This window comes from Ovis canadensis, chromosome 26 (assembly GCF_042477335.2).
Source record: "Ovis canadensis isolate MfBH-ARS-UI-01 breed Bighorn chromosome 26, ARS-UI_OviCan_v2, whole genome shotgun sequence".
Lineage (NCBI taxonomy): Eukaryota > Metazoa > Chordata > Mammalia > Artiodactyla > Bovidae > Ovis > Ovis canadensis.
The window spans coordinates 53,217,315-53,237,798 of record NC_091270.1 but is presented as its reverse complement, the minus strand read 5'-3'; the positions used below and the strand labels follow the sequence as shown (position 1 = coordinate 53,237,798).

The 20,484-nt window shown below is 44.6% G+C and overlaps 1 protein-coding gene across 4 annotated transcripts in view; it reads right to left on the bottom strand.

The window, feature by feature from the left end:
- The window catches only part of HOOK3 (hook microtubule tethering protein 3), an 84,897-nt gene that overhangs the window by 40,876 nt on the left and 23,537 nt on the right, over positions 1–20,484 (bottom strand). For 2 of the 4 annotated variants that reach the window (XM_069572721.1, XM_070289506.1), the window contains exons 4-8: positions 17,264–17,314; positions 15,607–15,739; positions 12,111–12,178; positions 4,819–4,881; positions 3,165–3,248 (exon numbers count right to left, since the gene is read on the bottom strand). In XM_069572721.1, the coding sequence (XP_069428822.1) occupies positions 3,165–3,248; positions 4,819–4,881; positions 12,111–12,178; positions 15,607–15,739; positions 17,264–17,314 (399 nt within the window). Of the gene's footprint in view, positions 1–3,164; positions 3,249–4,818; positions 4,882–9,583; positions 9,696–12,110; positions 12,179–15,606; positions 15,740–17,263; positions 17,315–17,657; positions 17,725–20,484 lie in introns of those variants that run through there. The other 2 variants (XM_069572722.1, XM_070289507.1) reach the window with 2 other exon arrangements.

Sequence of the window (20,484 nt, the reverse complement as noted above, 5' to 3'; positions counted from 1 at the left end):
ACCCATCAGAACAAATTCCTCCCACCCTGCTCCCCCGAGTCTCCTTCTCTCTAGAACCCTTATCGGTACACGACAGACTGATTCTTATCCTGTTTATGGCCTGTCTTCTTCATGTGCACGTAAGCACCTGGGGGCAAGGATATTTTATCCAGTTCTGTGTTTCCCCTCAACTTCACTGTATCCACAGCAGCTACAGAGCAGGGGAAGGTCTGGAGTGGGTGCTCCATGTCTGCTGAATAAACAAATGAATCTGAAATGCCAGCTCTCTATCTTGTCAGATTTCCATAACCGCATGAGTGTTTTCTCAGAATAGAGCAACAGCTCAATTCTATACTGTGGGTCTATTTCTGCTCTTGTATTCTTTTTAAAGTAAATATTTAAAGCTTTAAATCTTAAAAACTCATTTCTTTGCTGCTAATTTCTTTTTATTTGTGTACTCATTTTAACTGGAGGATAACTGCTTTACAATGTTGTACTGGTTTCTGCCATACAACATTGTAATCAGTTCATGAAAGTAAAAGTCGCTCAGTCGTGTCTGACTGTTTGTGACCCCATGGACTATGTATGGCTCGCGGAATTCTCCAGGCCAGAGTACAGGTTGTGAACAGCTCAGCCCTTCAGAGCCACGGGTCTCACCATGGGTCCTCAGCCCCGATTCCGCAGCACAAAAGCACCACAGACAACACACCGAGCAATGAGCCGGCCTGTGCCGCCACTTCACTCCTGAGACAGAGGCCAATCCCAGTGCACAACTGGATGCTATGCTCTGCTGCTGCTAAGTCGCTTCAGTCGTGTCCGACTCTGTGTGACCCCATAGACGGCAGCCCACCAGGCTCCCCCGTCCCTGGGATTCTCCAGGCAAGAACACTGGAGTGGGTTGCCATTGCCTTCTCCAATGCATGAAAGTGAAGTCGCTCAGTCCTGTCTGACTCTTAGCGACCCCATGGACCGCAGCCTATCAGGCTCCTCTGCCCATGGGATTTTCCAGGCAAGACTACTGGAGTGGGGTGCCATTGCCTTCTCCGGTTATGCTACCAAGGATAATACTTCCATTCTGCTCGTAAAAACAACCAATCTTATTATCGTGAATAATTTACACATAGCTAAATTTTAAAATCTGAAAAGCAATTAACAGCACTTACACTGTGTGCACGCTCAGTCGCTCAGTTGTGTCCGACTCTTTGCGACCCCATGGACTGTAGCCCACCAGGCTCCTCTGTCCATGGGATTTCCCAGGCAAGAATCCTGGAGCGGGTTGCCATTTCCTTCTCCAAGGGCACTTACATTTGACTAGGTATTATTTACTATATAACCCAACAAGAGTGCTCTCATCACAATTCTACCTGCATCCAAAGCAATGATCAACTATTAATGCCTTCAAAGTAAAATGCTTCTGGCGGAAAATACCATGAACTGAGTGCCTACTACCCAGCTTTAGTAAGTATCAATATGTAGCCAATCATGTGCCATCTGGACCTCGTGCATTCTCTCCTCCCCTATGGTTTTGTTGTAAATCCAAGACAAATACATTTTATTTCTTATTCTATTTTTAATCTACAAAAGATTTCTCCAACTTCTTTTTTAACTATTCTACTGGATTTTTATTTTGACAATTCTAATTTACTTAAGTGTTCCTCTCAGTCTGAGGGGCCTCCCTGGTGGCTCAAACGGGAAAGAATCTGCCTGTAATGCAGGAAACCTGGGTTTAATCCCTGGGTCAGGAAGATCCTCTGGAACAGTAAATGGCACCCCACTCCAGTATTCCTGCCTGGAGCATTCCATGGAAAGAAGAGCCTGGAAGAGCCTACAGTCCATAGGGTCACAAAGTGTCAGACATGACTGAGTGACTAATACTTCACGTGTTTCTTCATCTCTGACTTTTTTCTTTTTAGAACAGCATCTTGCCCTTACTTTAGAGATGCAGCATCTTTGCCAGTTTCACAGGGGCATTAAATAATCAAAGAGAAAACTTTTCTACTACCCCAATTTCTCCACTTCCTCTAGGGCTAGTTTCCCGCTCACCTTGACCCTGCTCTTTTTCACTATGCATTTTTCCTCCCTTGCTCTCTGTAAATTCGAGAACCTGGAAAGGTCAAAATGCAAAGAGTCTAACCCTGCGATACTAACACTGAGTCTATCCTCCCATACTTCTGTTTGCTTAACTCTTTAGAAGAGAACTCTCTGGTAGCAAGCTGGCTTCAGGTCAGGGTGTCTGCAGTGGGTGACGGGCGCTGGGGGCGCTCTCCTATAGGAGACCCCGTTGCACCTCGCTGCAGTCTTCTGCCACGCGGGGGTGGGGGGGCTCCCTGCAGTTCTCTGGGTTTAAAACTATTTATTTTTATTTTGGGGGGCACTGGGCCTCTGTTGTTGCACTTGGACTTACCAGTTGCAGCAAGTGGGTGTTCCTCTCCAATTGGGGTGCATGGCCGTCTTACTTGGTGGCTTCTCTTATTGCAGAGCAGGGGCTGCAGGCGCCCAGGCTCAGTAACTACAGCCCTTAGGCCCTACAGTGTGGACTCAGAGGCTACGGGGCACAGGCTTAGCTGCCCTGCAGCATGTGGAACCTTCGGGGCCAGGGACTGAACCCACATCCCCTGGGCCGGCAGGCAGATTCTTACCTATTGGAACACCAGGGAAGTCCCCATCCCCTTTTATAGGAAGTCTGGTCACTGCATTCTTTACTCCTCTTAGGCCATTCAGCACTTTTCCCAACTGTCTTTGGCCTTCAGAAGTGGATAACGAGTGTGGTGTGCTATTGCCGGCTGAAACCGAGCTGCTTCTTAAATACTCAAGAGACAGGTGAGCCAACTGTTACACCATTAGCAACTGGTACTGGTCACTGGGAGTGTGTATACCGTGGAGACTGGCAAACACTACAAAAGTCAGGACTTTTAAAAATCTCCCCCGGTCTCCTGAGTGCTGGTCTCCCTCCTCTTTCTCTTTTTGTGGGCTTATCCCATTTTAATTCATTTATTGTGAATTTAATAGAGTTGTGAGAAGGAAGGAAAACTCTGATCTTTGCTAGGTCTGCACTCTTTTCCCAGGATTTTTCTTCTCTAATTAGGTTGTGTTATAGTCAAACTGAACTGCAAGCGGGACCCGCTGTGTGTGGTGGGACTCACAGAGCGCGTTTCAGACAGGTGGTCCGGGAACAGCCCTCTTACCTGCAGATCCAACTCATGGCACCTTTGAGCAATTTCTTCCTTGGCTGACAAAGCCTCATTTAGTTCTTCTGAAGTTTTCTTCAGCTGGGTAGAAACAAAGAGCTACAGTCAACACTGGAATATGACAGGGCAACAGCTAATAACCACACATGTAGAGCACAGAACTCCCTTCTCTTTCTGGGGACAGCAGAAATGAAGAACCCTCTTGCAGGAGTCAAAACAAGACATTTCTTTTTTTTTCCTGATGCTTGATAAATGTTCAGTGAACAAATCTGGAAATTTATAAACTTCGCGTTCTTTGGAAACGATTTAGACCAAATTTCTGTTGTTAAGAAGCCACTTCTAACTGTGAATATCTTTTAGTCCTAAGCTTTGTCTTTTCTGAACTTGGAATTTGGTTCTCTTATACAGCTTTTCTTATCTGGGCTACCTGGTTCTTGGTAATGTTTTGATTCTGTAATAACTGGGAAATTTTACTTTGGTAAAATCTATACATGCTAGAACAAGGGTTCAACTGTTAAAATAAACAGCTAGTGTATTTCAACACAAATGTTCAATCATATTAAACCTCTGTGTTAATTTTATCAGTTTCAAAATGAAAGGTTTTTATTATCCTGATTCTCAGCACAAACCAAACAGTCCCGAGCTGGGTCCCAATTAACTCTAAGTTAGCTGTGTATGAAAACATTAAAGTTAACTGACTTTTTAGAAGAAAAAAATTGATGAAAATAAAATCATATTGGCTTTTCATTTCATGTGATCAAATCTCTGTGTAATGGATACAAAAACAAAATGTGCATTCAAGGTAACAAGTTTAAACTCAGATGCCACAGAGTCAGGAAAAGACAAATTACAATTTGGGCTAAAATTATAGCATATCCGAAGATTTTCCTGCAAAACACTTAGAAACCATGGGGAAGAAATGAGAGAAGACAAAGAACACAAAGATTTCTATTCATGCTATGGAACAGATGTCCCAGAATAGCAGATTACAGCAATGACAACGTAACAACATTTTATTAAAAAGCAGTAATTAAAATTACAAATCAACTTTTCTGTTAAAAACCATAAGAATATATTGTAGAGTTCCTTAAAAAAATATAGTAGCTCCTTAGCGCGTTTAAATATCTCCTGACAGACTTCACATCTTCAGAAAGATGAAAGGAAAAAGAAACTTTTTCCATTGAAGAGTAACATGAAATAAAAGGCAAAATATCTTTTGTGTTCAAAATAAATCGTAGGACTAAATGCATGCCATGTTCTAGGACTGCGTCTGTTTTCTTAAATGTGGCATACAGAAAGCTATCACTAACAGAAAAAGAAAAACCATGACTAGAAAACACAAAATATAATAAATTGAAGAAGCTAGTTTATTTAATAAATTATGTTAGTTGCAAGTTACAAGTTTTATTACAAATGTTTACTGGTGGGCTTCTGTCTATGGGGTCGCACAGAGTCGGACACGACTGAAGCGACTTAGCAGCAGCAGCAGCAGCAGGAAAGTGGCTTTAAAAAAAAAGTGTAATTCTTACATGTTAGGTAAAAAATAAAGAATTACACCAGTATATTTCAAGAGTTGAAACACCCTTTTCATTAACATCCAAAGTTTACCCTTCAACCTCTGCACATAGAGAAACAATGTAAAACCAGGTACCTGGCGATCAAGGTCAACATAGGCGTCATTCCCAGCAGACACAGGGGACTCTTTACTCATCAGCTGAAATCAAGATTTAAATGATTACAACCAGGAGACAAAAATGACATTCGACATAATACACTTACAACAACAAACGTGAATGCCTGGCTGCTGGAGAATTGTAAAAATTACAATGAAAAACACAAATGTAAAAGGAACATTTCCTTATGCATCGAAGCTTTGTTTTGCAGCAGGGGTTAGCCTTCACCTAAAATCATACGTGTGCAACTTCAGGGCGGGGCCAGTCATGAGAATCAAGTGTTACCTATCCTCACCACGAGAAAAAGACAAATCTTTAAGCTGAAATGTGGCTAAATATTTTAAAACATTGGCTTTTCAGTACCAAAAAATAGCATTGCTAGGGAACTATTTCTGAAGAATAAATGTGGGTCAGATCAGTGTCAGCCCAAATGAACTGCTCATGCTCAGAGATGACGCGTGCAAACACAAATCTACCTCTCAGCCTCTCCCACCCTTGTGCTGCTCACAAAGAACACCCAGGCAGTGCGAGGGGGTTTGGGGAGAAAGGGTGAAATTCTGACTGTGACAAATGTTGGGGGCAGACAAAAAACGTCCCCGTTTTCTCCTGTTTCCTGTCTTATATTCTGTAAAAAGGTCAAAAGAGAGGGACGATTAGAAAGGTGGGAACACCTTATTGAGAGATTTTGTCACTTCAGCCTCTATCCCACTCTTTACAGAGCTGCTCTGCTCAGCTGCACCTTCTTCTCTGTATCAGTGGTTCTCCAAGTGAGGTCCCTACACCAACACCAGCAGCATCCTAAGAACTTGCCAGAAATGCACATTCTTGGGTCCCCAGCTCAGATTTACTGAATCAGAGACTCTGGGGTTAGGGTCCAGGACGCACCCTGAAGTTGAGAACCACTGCTCTCTAATCCTGTCATGAGAAGAGTCAAAGTCCCTTAGCATAATTAGGGGGGAAAAAAAAAATCCCAGGAAGTATAAAAAAAATTGGCTTCAATTTTTTTATGCTCTCATGGTAAGAATATTAATAAAAAGATGATCCAAAGGGTTTTCTTCCAATTGGGGAAAAAAGAAACCACCCAACACAGAGAAGATTAAATTCAGAAAAAAAATATATATATAAAAAAAATCCATTCTTCTACCATCTGGAAATAACCACTTCTGTAATTCTGAACTATTTAAGAACCCACCTGTGCTATGGGCCACACACAGCTCACGTAAGAAAGGCAGCTCAGTGATAAGGGCTGTGAGGGATCTGATTCAGGGCAGGGGTGGAGGGGGTGTCTGGAAGCGTTTTCCTGCGTTCTTCCCGTCCCCACTGTTACATGTTAGTTCACGCCTGGCACCCCACGCCCAACACCGCCTTCTCCAGGGCACTCACAGACAGGGGGTCTGCCCGCCCCTCCCTCCCGGGCCCTGCGCCTCCGTACTGCCCTCTGGTTTTCACTCTTACAGGCACTTCCCGCCTCGCTCTGCTCAGGCTCTCCGGTGAACGTCACTAACGAGCCTGCCCAGGGTTTACTCTTTTGTCGCCTTCTCTTTGGCAATCGCCTCACCCCGGACGTCGGCTGACACAGTTCAGTTCAAATCAGTTGCTCAGTCATGTCCGACTCCTTGCGACCCCATGAATCACAGCACGCCAGGCCTCCCTGTCCATCACCAACTCCCGGAGTTCACTCAGACTCGCATCCATCGAGTCAGTGATGCCATCCAGCCATCTCATCCTCTGTCGTCCCCTTCTCCTCCTGCCCCCAGTCCCTCCCAGCATCAGTCTTTTCCAATGAGTCAACTCTTCGCATGAGGTGGCCAAATTACTGGAGTTTCAGCTTCAGCATCATTCCCTCCAAAGAAATCCCAGGGCTGATCTCCTTCAGAATGGACTGGTTCAGCATCTGTTTAATCAGTTACCTTCTCCTTCTGGCCTAGACTTCGTGGTCTATTATTTGGTTTTAATATAATCAATTCTCTTACCTTAGTACCTTCTCCCGGGGAAAATCTCAATCCAAAACCAACCCAACCACCTTTCTCTTCTGGCTGTAAACCGTGACCGCTAAGTACGGAGATAGTCAAGATATTTTTTAAACCACAAAACATGACGTACAGTTTCCAGGGTCAGCTAAGCCTTCAAAGTTGCCCCAAAGTACAGCTGCTTCCCCATCAGCAGCCCTCTTTATTCCATTAGAGATTATTCCAAACCGTTCCTGCTTCTCAAACCTCAGCAACTCTCCCTACTCTTTATGACCAGACTTTGTCTTCAGGTAAGAAATTCCTCAGTTTCCTGTAGAACGGACAACATTCATGCCCACCCTTCCTCCTTCAATCTGGTTAAAACGGAAGTGCTGTTCCTCCCACTCCAGGCTGATCCCTCTACTTAACACTCCCAACCCTGTCTCTTCCCAGCTTCTCAGACCGTGGACCACTTACATTCTCTTGTGTTATCTCAACCTCTCTCTTGCTCTCTCCTGTGGCTTCCTCCTATTAGCATTTAAAGAACTGAAGTGTATTTGACTACCATCCACATTTCTCCAAAGAAGATACTATAACATGGCCAGGAAACACATGAAAAGAAGCTCAACATCACTAGCCTGGAGGGAAATACAAATAGGCCACGATGAGAAAACTCGTCCTTATCCACTCGGATGAGGGGCAGTTACAAAGGCCGACGATGGGGGAGAGGAACCAGAATCCGTGGCACTGCTGGGGGGAGTGGACAGCGATGCCAGCACCTGTGGGAAGCACCCTGGCACTTCCTCAAAGTTATACACAGGGTCACCACATGCCCCAGCAATTCAGTTTCTCGGTATAGATTCGAAAAAATTAAAAAACAGGTGTCCAAAAAAAAAAAACCAACCCCATACACACATTCATAGCAGCACTACTCACAACAGCCCAAAGGTGGAGACAGCTCAAGTGTCCACTGACAATGCACAAACACGGTGAGGCCCGCCCGCACCGGGGACCACCATTCAGCCACAAACGGAGCTGAATATTGAGACGTGCTACAGAATAACCTTGAAAATGACAGAGTTTATAGTTATGTGTATTTTACCACAATAGAAAAAAAAATCGCCATCAGCAGCACCTGAATAAAGACAATACAGTCATCTTACAAAACTCCTTCTTCATCTCTACACATCTGTCCAGCCCCCGGCCCTCCTCCAAGGCCTGACCAGTCACCAGGCCTGCCGACCACAGCTCTGGTAGCACGCAGTCAGCCCACACTCGACCCGACCCTGTAACCCAGGTCAGCTCCCATCCTTCTCAGCGGACAGTTAACTGAGGTCACGCCTGCTCTGCTGTTTCTGGCCATGTTTTCCTCCAATCCATCCTTCTCATTGCCTAGAGTTTCTCAGATACAGACTTCACTGTGTTTTCTCCTTGAAAGTCTATTCACTGGTTTCCAAAATTCCAACTCGTTCAACATCCTACTGATTTTAGGGCTCTCCTGCCTCACCTCCAGCCCCCACCACCTCCCACATCTGCTGAGCGAAAGCAAACTTTCCAGAATGTTAACAGTCTCTGGATGGCTGGAGGCTTTCTCTTCTGCATTCTCCTATTTTTCTATAACAAAAGGTACTGTATCTTTAGCCAGGTTTGCAGCTCCTGTGTCCACCCCCCCCCAGCCCTGAGGACTGCACCTCATCTCCTCCCCCAGGGCTCAGCTGAGATGCCACGTCCTCTAGTAAGCCCTCCTCACTGTCCCCATACCGACTGACTTTTCCCCACGACGGTGATTTTCACTCTGAACACTGGAGACGTCTGAACTCCTTGTCTGGCCAGCTCTTCCTCTAGACTCGCGCCCTGTGTGGCAGGAGACCACATCTCCCTTTTCCACGGCTGCATCCACTGGCAGGCTGCTACTGTCCCTCTGCATTCTAAACACCCAATGGGTATCTGCTAAGTGAACAAGATGAATATGCACAGAACAGACATCACCTGAACATCCACCTGTACATACCTTTTCATACATTGCTTCGTTCACTTGACGTTTTAAAGGTCTTCCCTTTGTCGGAAGATACCTTTTTTTTGGTGACAAATTTTTACCAGTTCAGTTCAGTCGCTCAGTTGTGTCCCACTCTTTGCGACCCCATGAATCACAGCACGCCAGGCCTCCCTGTCCATCACCAACTCCCGGAGTTCACTCAGACTCACGTCCATAGAGTCAGTGATGCCATCCAGCCATCGCATCCTCTGTCGTCCCCTTCTCCTCCTGCCCCCAATCCTTCCCAGCATCAGAGTCTTTTCCAATGGGTCAACTCTTTGCGTGAGGTAGCCAAAGTACTGGAGTTTCAGCTTTAGCATCAGTCCTTCCAAAGAAACCCCAGGTGGAGGTGCTATAATGTCACCTTCTTGCCAATGGAAATATACTATTTTCACATTTTCGTTAATATAAAATAGGCTGATAAAGCTGTGCCCAATCATGGCCTGAATTTCTACATAATTCCTTGGGATAAGATTCACAGAATGAAAATCACTCAGTTACAGATTTCAGTGAGAAAGAAAAACCCAATTAAAGATACCTTTTATTATAGAAAAATTTGAGAATGCAGAATAGAAAACATCCAATCATGTGGAGACAGTTAACATTTTGGAAAGTTTGTTCTCACACATCTTAATTTTTACCGTTTAACAAAAATGAGATTACACTGCTTGTGTGCTCTGTATACTACCTTTTTAAACCTAATATGTTCTAAACTTGGCCCATGTCATTACTTTTCAAAAAATATGCTTCAATGCTTACATAAAATGCCAATATATGGTCGAATCATACTTCATTTGTCCTTCCCCTGTTGCCGGGCAGTGAGGCTGTTTCCGGTGTTTCAGTCCCAGAAAGTAAGGCTGAATAAACAGACCTGGGGTGAAACAGCACAGCCTTAAGGTGTGGGCTCTGCGTTATCCGAGCTCTAGCTCTGCCGCTGCTTCTGGTGCGGACCTGAGCTGCTTGCTCACGCTGCCGAGGCCCCCGCCTCCTCTCTTCTGGAACGGGGACAGTGATGGTACATCCTTCAAAGGATGAGATGCGACCTTTTGAAAGGGTTAGATTGTGGTGAGATATCTGTAGCAGAAAAGCTGTCATTCTAACGACTGTTATGCGCACACTTTAGCAGCATTAATCCCGGCTGCAGTGACTGTTGAGTGAGTTAGTACTAACAGATGTGACGTGTTTACAGAGTACCAGCAAAGAGCGGGTGTGGATACACGCTTGCTATTACTATTATTGCTGTCTATCTTTGTACTTCGGACTTCCTCAGGATAAATTCCTAACAGTGGAATTACAGGATCAACCACAGGAAGGCAGGACAGGTAGCGCCCCCCCTCCATTATTTCTTCCTGTTTTTGCTTAGTAACAGGACCCTCACGTTCTGACTCAGTCCGTGACCACCTGGAATAAAGAACACATTCTCCAGCTTCCCCGAGTGCCAATGCAAGAAACAGCTGGATAACAAGCGTGAGAATTCCTAGATGTTTTCTAAGAGGCGGTGGAGAACCATCCTTCGGGCCCGCCCGCTGGCCAGGATGCGATGTGAGGACTGGTGCACACGCCACCAGGGCACACCACAGGGATGGAATCACGTTAGGGATGGCAGACAAGGAGCAGCACAGAGCCGGGCTCCTGACGCCCACAGAGCCAACCCGAGACCACTTAAGGGCAATTCAGACTCGCCTCGCTTTGTGACCGCCGCTGTGTTATCTGAACACCCACAACCCTGAATCTTACTTTCCTACCCCGATCAGTGCTAGACTGCCAAACCGATCCTTTGTTAAAAGCTTCACTTTGTAGTAAGGTCCTGTGTAATAAAGAACACTCTGGCTGACCTCTGTCCCCACGTATTAGAGGGAGGGTTGGGGCTTGGAGCCCCTGGGTATCAGTCTGACTTCTGGGGAGGAGGGTGGGGGGAGGGGGCTGGAAATTTCATTCAACCTCGTGACCAACGATCTAATCATTCATATTTATAAAACGAAGCCCCACCAAAACTCTGGACACGAAAGCGCAGGTGAACTTCCCCGGTTGGCAGCAGCACTCTGCGCACCGTCACACATTAATGTGCCAGAGGTAACAGCCTTTGATTCCACAGGGAGGGACAACAGGGACTGAGTTAAGGACCCTCGCAGACCTCCACTGTAGGGAGTCATCATCACTGAGCTCTACAAGTCATTCCGGCAAATGATCTCATGCAAAGGTGAGCGGGAACCTCTGCATTCACAGTCGGTCAGCTGGGCTGAATAGAAGGTACTTAATTTGCATTTGGCATTTCTCCTGTTTGTCTGCTGTATTTTTTCCTGTTACTTACATTCTACAGTTCCTTTAAAAGTCTCTCCCGTTGCTTTTATGATTAAAAACTTCTCCCCTCCTAAGACCCACCAGTTATTAATCTATATTTCATTTACAATACTACAGTTCTATGTTTAACATCTGATGGAGTTAAGAACATGCTGCCCCAAAATATGCACCCTGACCTGTTGACTACTTCAAGCTGAAGGAATTGAGAAAGAATAGGGACAGGAAAGATTTCCTGACCTTCCTCAGAAGCAGGTCTTAAGCCCCTCTCGGGAGAGGTACCCTCCCAACGTCAGAGGAGATGTATCCAAGCCTCCAAGGTCACAGGGATTCGAGAGGAACCTGAATACCAGGGCCCGTTGCTGCCCTTTTTCCACCCTGTCACACTTTCCCGCAAGACTCTCCACTCTTTCATCAAATCCACGCAGCCTGAAACACTTCTTCAGCCTTCATTTCTTCACAAAGCTTCTTGTGTTGTGTAAAACTTACATTAAATACGGTTGTATGCTTCGCTGTTGTTAATGCTTTTGTTGTTTTTTAGAGGACCCAGCAGACAACTTGGAAGGGTAGAGGAAAGAAGTATTTTTCCTCTCCTACAGTTGCAAATAAATATTCATCTAGAAATTGCTTTGAGTCTGGCAGGAGTTGAAGACTGATTTTCTTCTAAACAAGAGACCCATACTTAGGTGTGAGGCAGTCTGCAGGTTAAGACAGATACTACCTAAAATGGTTTTAAGAATCAGTCAGTCTACTATTCCTAATTAATCAGTGTATTGAAAAAAAATTAAGAATAGTTACCAAATATCTACACCTGCAAGAGGAATGTTTACCATTTACAACAAAAATGAGATAAGCCAGAGCATAAGTATAAAGAAAAGATTCTCAGAAGCTAAGTAGGAGAATGTCTCTAAAATCCCTAACTCAGACACTCAAACTCAGGTTTGCTCCCTTAGTTCCTCACGAACTGTGAGCACGAAGGTCCACGTACCTCCTGGATGGCTGTCATGACAACGTGCTGGACAGACTCCTCCATCACCATGATGGCTTGGATGTACTCTGAAAGCAAGAACAACCTGGAATGTCAGTGTTCGAGGGACAGACGACCAAGGGAGTAAAGGCTAAGACTTCATCAGTTCTGGTGAGAAGCGTCCCGTGTTTTGATTCTTCCTCAGAATTTCTCGTACGTGGTTAAGTACATGTGTTGGAGGTAAAGTGAAAACTGAACATCAGCACGTTTCTTTCCTGAAACTGACTCTCCCCTTCCCCATAAAGTTGAGGCTGCAGCTCAAAGTCCCAGGAATGGAGGATTTCAGGATTGTAAAGCAATGAAACGGTAAAGCCTAAGGCCAAGAAGGAAAGGACTCTGAATTCTGTTCCTAAAATTTAAACACCTTTCACATTGTTCTGTGTTACATGTTATAAAACTTTGATGTCTATATTTTATTCTTACGTGACATCAAAGTATTGTATTGTATTGAATTGTATAATTTCTTGTTGTTGTTCAGTTGCTAAGTCGTGTCCAACTCTTTGCGACCCTATGGACTGCAGCATGCCAGGCTTCCCTGTCCCTTCACTATTTCCTGGAGTTTGTTCAGAAGCGTGTCCGTTGAGTCGGTGATGCTATCTAACCGTCTCATAATGGTAATTTTTACCTTAATATTTTCTACAATTAAAAAAAAACACAAAACTTAGGGAATCTGAGAGCTGCTTAGAACAAAGAATTAAGATGGTTTTGAGATAGAAACTGATATCACAGTTTAAAAATACTGTGTAACCCTGGGCTTTAAATTAACGATCCACATCTTTAAAAAGTGAAAGTACCAATTTCATCAATCTTGTCCTCACCACTGCCAAAAAAGAGAAGAATCCATGAGTTGTTAGTAGTGACATAGTTGGGAAAAAAAAAAAAAAATTCTTGCCTTGTAAAAAAGCCCTGAAGTAATTTTATTTTCAGATCCAATAACAGATAAAAAAGTGAGGATGAAGCATAAAAAACCAATAGGCCAGGTGGGTTTCAACAAATATGGTAAATATATTTTAATAAGAAATGTTTCAAAAATTAAAATCATTAGGAAATTTTAGCCTTAATCTGCTTCTCTCCACTCTATATCCATAAAAACACCAAAAAAACTGTCTCAACATTCTAATATGAGATAAAGGGAGTCCGACTGTGCAATTGTTATAGTGATCTTTTGGCAAGAGACTCCTGGATCTTTAATGCCAAACTATAATCCTTTGCTTGACAGGTAACTTGTTTTTTTTTTTTTAATGTGACCGAATTATTAAATCATGACATTCTAGTTGTTAATGCCGAAGCTTCTAGTTAAACAAAACACGTTTTTAAGGAAGTACTGCCCTAAGGATACTTGTACTCCAGCAGATGTGTGGCGGCGCACTCAGACATACACAACACCTTACATGCGTAAACCACAGGCGCCGTCAGAGGCAGGAATCGTGGACGTCGTAACTGAGTCACTCTCTCTGGTCAAGAAAGAAATCCCTTTAGTCTGAGCTCAAGATTTCGTTCGTTTGGTTTGTCACGAGGCACTGTCTACGAGCGCTGGGAACAAGGCATGTTAGGCCGCAGCCACGCGGCTGGGCGCGGCTGGGAGCAGAACGGAAGGCTGAGACTGGGGGCGCGGTGGGGGGGGCGGGGCCCAGTCGGTGGGGAAACTGGCGGCAGCCCCGGGGGGTGTGCAGAGGGGGCGGGCGGGGGGTTAGTCAGGTGTGAGAGGGGAAGCGTTAGTTAAGAAGCGGTGTTGCCACGTCAAGGCCCTTCCCCGCGAACACCGTAAAATGCTGGATGACATAAAATGACGTGAGAACCAGGTTAGTGCACGCTTTTTCAAAAGTAGAAAAAAAAAAACAACAAAAAAAGTAAGTTAAATCTTACAAGTTAAAAATCCAAGCATGTACGATTGCTGGGCGCAGACTCAGGAGCAGTGGGACATGAGGCGGGCTTTATCAGAGAGCTTATCCTGAAAAGCGAGCGCCTAGGTCCAGAACTTACAGCACAGTTTAGCACAAAGAGTACCAAGGTCTCATGTGAATGAGACACAGGGTTTTGTCCTCACTGTCTTCCCACGAGCAAGAGACCTGGGGTGAATAATACTTATATGAGTCTCGGTTTCCCAGTCTACAAAAAGTGTTCTTTGTTGGGTTACCCGGCAGAAGGGAGACATTCAATTAAGTATTATTATTAGTGTGTTTTTACTACTAATCTTTGCTTTTTCTAATCCACCACTGTGTATTTGCCCTGGTTTGAGAAGTCAGGTAGCCGAGATAAATGGACGCTGAGCAAACGCTCTGAGCAGTGGCTCTTCACTCTAGGAACTGAAAAACATCCTCTGAACAGAAAGCATGTGTTTCTGCCACGCTTTACGGATTACAGAGCAAACACACACACACGGATTCACTGACTCCTCACGACAACCAGGTGTCACGCCCTCACTTCAGCCACGAGGAAGCAGGCTGAGCACCAAATCCCGGAGCGGGAGGGAGACAGCAGAGCCCCCTGGCCAGCCTCACAGCTTGTGTCCCGCGTGCCCAGGACAGGGACACTCAGCAACCCAGAGATTCACGGCATTTGATGCAAGCTCTCAGCTGCACTCCTGAGGACAGAGAATGCCCTCTGGACAGTGGGGTGTTAAAATCCTGTTCAGAGTGTTCATTGCTCACATAAGTTTCAGGGAAGCACTCAATCTAGGTGTTCCACAGAACACATGGTCTGTGTGAGCAGCTCAATGAATGCTATGATTTCTTTCCCACAGACTACAGATACAGGTAACATTTTCATCTTTTCCTATTTGGACCCTGTAACCAGCCACTCTTAATGGTTACACACTTCCAAGAGCTGAGAACGCTCCTAACAGAATTTATCTGAATTTAATGAACTATGCTAAATAATTTTCATCTGCCTTTTAAAATCAAAGCGCCTACTTAGAAATGCCCGTCCCACTCAACTTAAGAGTTCTACGAGGGCAGGTACTAGGTCGACTGTCTGACACTGTCCCAAACCCGAGCGTGATGCATATATTCAGTTAAGTGTCTATGAAATAAATCCTTCAATCTAAATTATCTAATTTTAGGTAAATTATATATCTTGCCATCTAAAATATCAAATTTTAAGTTCCCATAGCTGAACTGATCATAGGTATTAATTACTATTAATCAGTAATTAATTTGGCTGGACCTTGTCCAATTAACAGTAAATTTCATCAGACTTGGTGTAGTTAAAAATAATCTACTCAAAGAATTAGGCAGCCTTGCAGAAAGGGGAAGGACATCATTGCAATCAAATTTGTTCTAACCTGTAAAACTCTTTTTAAGCTTGAAAACAGATTACTGGCAAAATCATAGAAAAGGGCATTCCTCATGAGTGGCCTTAAGATGTTCTCGTTTGAACATGTGATCTGTATACACGTATGATATGAACTGCTTTCCTCGGTTATTTTACATGCATGCGCTAACTTCAAATATGTTACCTTGCTTCTGTTCGCAGTTCACAGCACAGCCTAAAATGAGCTGAAGCATCCTTCCCAGCTCTGCGGCGTCAGAGTGCTCCGCAATCAGGTTCACGTCGGGAAGGGTAAAGTCATTGATCTGCTGCCCTAGAACCTGGCCAGAGAGAAACGCTTGAAAGATGCAATGACATCCACACGGCCAAATAAAATATCAGATGAGAGAGCAGTCGTCACACCAGAAACTCCCGGCTCAGAGCAGAGCTGGCTGGTCGACCTCACTCCCAGTGCCTAGTTCTACCTCCCACGCGTAAGTTATAACCCTCCTGAGTCAACTTAGTCTCTAATCTCCTATGTGGTGTGGACACTACTGAGCCCCCCAGCTCCCCCAGACGACTGGCTGTGCACTCTCTAGAGAAGTGGAGCCCAAGAGGCTCTGAAACCTGGGGGGCAGCGGAAAGAGCAAAAACTGAATGTAGGTTCACGCCGGCAGCAGCAGGATTCCCCTGGTCACTTTCACTCCACATGACTCCAAAATGCTAATAGCAAGACGCCCGTATCAGGAAAGAGAAGGGAGACTGGCCCCAAATGAAGTATCTGAGGACAACTGGGTAGGTTTCTGTCTGATGATGGTATGGTGAAGAAGACCCTAAAAGCACGAAAGCAAGACCACTGTGGCCGCAGTTGGGAGGTGAGCAAAGAGCTGTGAGAGAGGAGGAGAGGGGGTCACGTGGCACCCGGCGATTCCTGGTGAGAAGTGAGGGTTTCATTTTCAACACAACAGGGAGACCAAGGGGGACGATGTGGGGGACGAGAGTGACGGAACTGAATTTCCATTAAAAAAAAAAAAAAGCAGCCTGGCTTGAGAGTGGAGAACAGACGGCAGAGGGGCAAGAGTGAGGCCAGCGCTGCCAGCTGGGCTACACCAGCGACCCGAGCAAAAGCTGACGACGGCCTGGTGTAGGGCGCTGGCAGCAGAGACGGAGAAAATGGCATTCTGGAGAGTTAACCAACAGGCCTTGCTGAGGGCATCAGGAGGAGGAGGACTGTAAGATGGCTTGCAGGGCTTGGACTCAGACAGGAGGGTGGATGGCGGGGTCACGTGCTGAGATGATGAGGACAGGTAACCTAAGCACAGATGTAGGCTTAAATGCAAGTCGGTTTGTCGAAAAACACAGGAAGGAAATAACAGGTGTTTCTAGGCTGTGCCGTGCTCATTTGCTATCTGTGATCACGAAATTTAAAGAAAAACTAGTTCCACTGCCTGATTCTTTTCTCCATCGATGTCCTGACCATCCTGATACAGACTCAGTGGATAAACTGAGCTAATCTTAGGATGGGAGTCTGCCAAGGAATAAGACGGAAGCAGGGAAGGGACTTGTGAGTAATTTTGCACCTTCACGAGTCAGGAAAGTGAGGACAGAGTTAACGTATAGAAGAAAGGAATGCTTACATAGATGAGTAAACCCTCACAAACTATCCATATTACAGTGAAAAACATTATTTGTATAAAAATCTAGCTGGTTTCCTGAACCAACATCATAAAGACTATACATTGGAAAATAAAGCTGATTATTAATTCTGAATTAGTTTTTCCTTTACCTGAAACTATTTTCAAGTACTGTAAAATTAAACTATTCTATAATAATACTTCCAAGGAAAATGAAAAAAATGCCCTTACCTCATGATTGTAATCCAGGATTCCTTTCAAAATTTTCTTTAAGTTGCTTATCTGTTTAAAGAGAGAAAAAAATCAACTGGGTAAAAGCCAACCACAGATGAAAACATACTTTGAGCTAAAAAATTTCTGAATCAACCAGTCATTCTTGTTAATCATAAAGTAAACATAAAAAATAAATTCAACAGTACATTTGAATCACCATCATAAAAAAGGACTCTGGTTTATTTGATCTAAGGGATTTATAAAGCAAATTAATTAAGCTTCCAATTATTAATTTTCAGTGTTCCAACCACATTGACAGAATCAGAAGGTAATTGTAGAAGACTTAACAGTAGGATCAGAGTATGTAGATTTTCTGCAGGGAAATTAAAAAAAAAAAATGTGGCATCCTTACTGAAGACTTGAGTTCAGGGCCGTTTTCCCCAGAAAAGCAGAGTTACATCTTACACAGAGGTTAAGTTCTAAAGTTAGAGAATTAAACAAAAATTATAGTCAAAATTATCCTTGCAAAGCAACCTATGAGAGAATGTCTCAAAGCAACCTATGAAACAGGTTGTCACCTATGAAAGAATGTCTCTAAGCTTCTCCATCGGAGAAGGCAATGGCACCCCACTCCAGTACTCTTGCCTGGAAACTCCCATGGACGGAGTAGCCTGGTAGGCTGCAGTCCATGGGGTCACTAAGAGTCAGACAGGCCTGAGTGACTTCACTTTCACTTTTCACTTTCATGCACTGGAGAAGGAAATGGCAACCCACTCCAGTGTTCTTGCCTGGAGAATCCCAGGGACGGCAGAGCCCAATGGGCTGCCGTCTGTGGGGTCGCACAGAGTGGGACACGACTGAAGCAACTTAGCAGCAGCAGCAGCAAGCTTCTCCATGGTCAGAAAAAGACTGCGTTCATTCAGCTGAGACCAAGGAAATATTTAGGAGCCATTAAGTTAAAAAAGAAAAAAAAAACTATCTTTAAATGTTTGTACAATACTCAGCATTGCAAGACAACAATGCTATCAGGAGCGTCTCAGAAACAAGACAGGCTGAGGGACTAACAGCCACTCAGCTCCGGGTGCAGGCTCTTGCTTTTGCCGCCTGGGTGAAATCACAGGCACAGTCACCTGCACTATTTCCTACAGACTTGCATTTCCCCCCTTGTTTTCTGGACCCAACTCGTACGGCTGGATCTGTGTCAGGATGCACGTACGGCAGGATTCCTTTGATCATCCACCTGGCTGCCCCTGCTGGATGCTCCTAGCGGAAGACATTCTAGGACAGAGGGCAGGAGCAGTGGGCGCCATCAAAGAAAAGATTCCACAGCAGTGGGGTTCAGGGTCATCGAAGCCATACTTAGTTTTAAGGGAAGACAATGAACTGAAAACATCATCCTTAAAAAAAAAAAACAACTCAGAAATAAAACATGTTCGCATCCCTAAGAAAATGGGGAGTCATGGGAAATATATACTTTCTTTGGTTCTATGGTGTTCATTTATCTTTTAACATTTTAACTTAGAAAAAGTCTTGAAGATCAATGCATTCGTTTAAAACAGTAGTTTATTCTCCACTGGAAAAACTACAAATCTTATTATTCATTCATCAACGGTATCGTAAAATCAATGGCATCTTAAAATTGAAGAAATACAGCTGAAGAAATAGACCACAGGATGTGATACAGAGAACAGGAATGCAAATCGCAGCGGTGCCGTTCAGTTCTGAACATGGAGAACGCGATAAACACTCCCCCTTCTCTAGGTTACTGCCCTGCCACCCTCCCGACACTGACGACCGTGTGGGTTTGTGTGTGTGTCTGTGTACAAACCGTGTACACAGGCGTGGGGCATGCAGCTCCTTCAGTAGCAAACATGAGCTGATGAGCAGCCTGATTTCTATGTCATAACACTAAAGAGCCACCTCTGTAACTGCCTATTCTTCAAAGGCTATTTCGAAATTAAAACAGTGCCATTAAACAGCATCCATTAACTTGAGTTTAGTGAAAAAGAGGAATTAGATTCTGTCACACCCAATGTCTAGTCAATGAATAAATATTTTCCTCAAACATGTGCTTTATGGAAAGATAAAAACAAACCAAGCTTGGCCCATCATGAAGTCCAGGGATTTCACAAGCTCATTCATCTGCATTTGAGTCGCTACTAAGCTGTATCAAGGGCTTCGTGGCTCAGGGGTAAAGAACCCTCCTGCCAACGCAGAAGTTGCAGGTTCGATCCCTGGGTCAGGAAGATCCCCTGGAGAAGGGCACAGCAACCCACTCCAGTATTCTTGCCTGGAGAATCCCATGGACAGAGGAGCCTGGTCGGGCTATAGTTCATGAGGCTGCAAAGACTTTTAGTGGACACGACTTTTAGTGAGTAAATAACAAACAACAAGCTGTGTCAAAAATAAACGATTCTAGAGTTCTCCACACTGCCAGTTACGACCACAGAATGACTTTGTATAACAAGATTAGAGATGGAGAGGGAGGCGGCAGTAGCCGAGGGCCCGGGTGATGCGGGTGGTGTGTGCGGATGTGGGGACGTGCACGTGGACAGAGGCAGGCAGGGCCACACACACTGCGCAGTACACGCACGTCAGTCCTTAGGTTTCACAAAAACCGGGGGATCGGTACGTGGAAATTCTCTGTACTTTTCTTTTCCCAACCTATTATGAGTCTATAATCATTTCAAGACAGAAAGGTAAAAAAAATAATTTACAGATGGGCTGCGATCTGTATTTTTAAAAATAAAATAAAAACATTACTGCATAGACCAAGATTACATGCACGTACACTTAGGCGGGTGGGAGGCTTCCCTGTGAACTGCATTTCTCACTATGAGTTTCGGTCAAAGATGCTTAAGAAGTACTGAAAACTAAGGTTATTAGGATGGAAATAAAAATAATTCATTCTCTGAGTGCTGTGGACACAGTTAATACTGATGACTACTTCCTCATCTTTAATAACAATACTAGTAACTAACATGACTGTCCTAAGTACATTACATGTGTTAACTTATTTATTTCCGTGGGGTAGACCCTGTCACAATCCTCATTTTACAAACGGGAAACTCAGGCTCTGGAGGGCTGAAGACTTGGCCGGGGTCGTGAGCGCTGGGCTGGGCTGTGGACACAGGCAGCCCGGCTCTGGAGCCTGGTCACGGTGCTTCACTAGATGGCACTGTGGTGAGCTGTTTCAGCTCACCTCCATCTTTAGTTCTAGATTATTCACCAAACGCTAT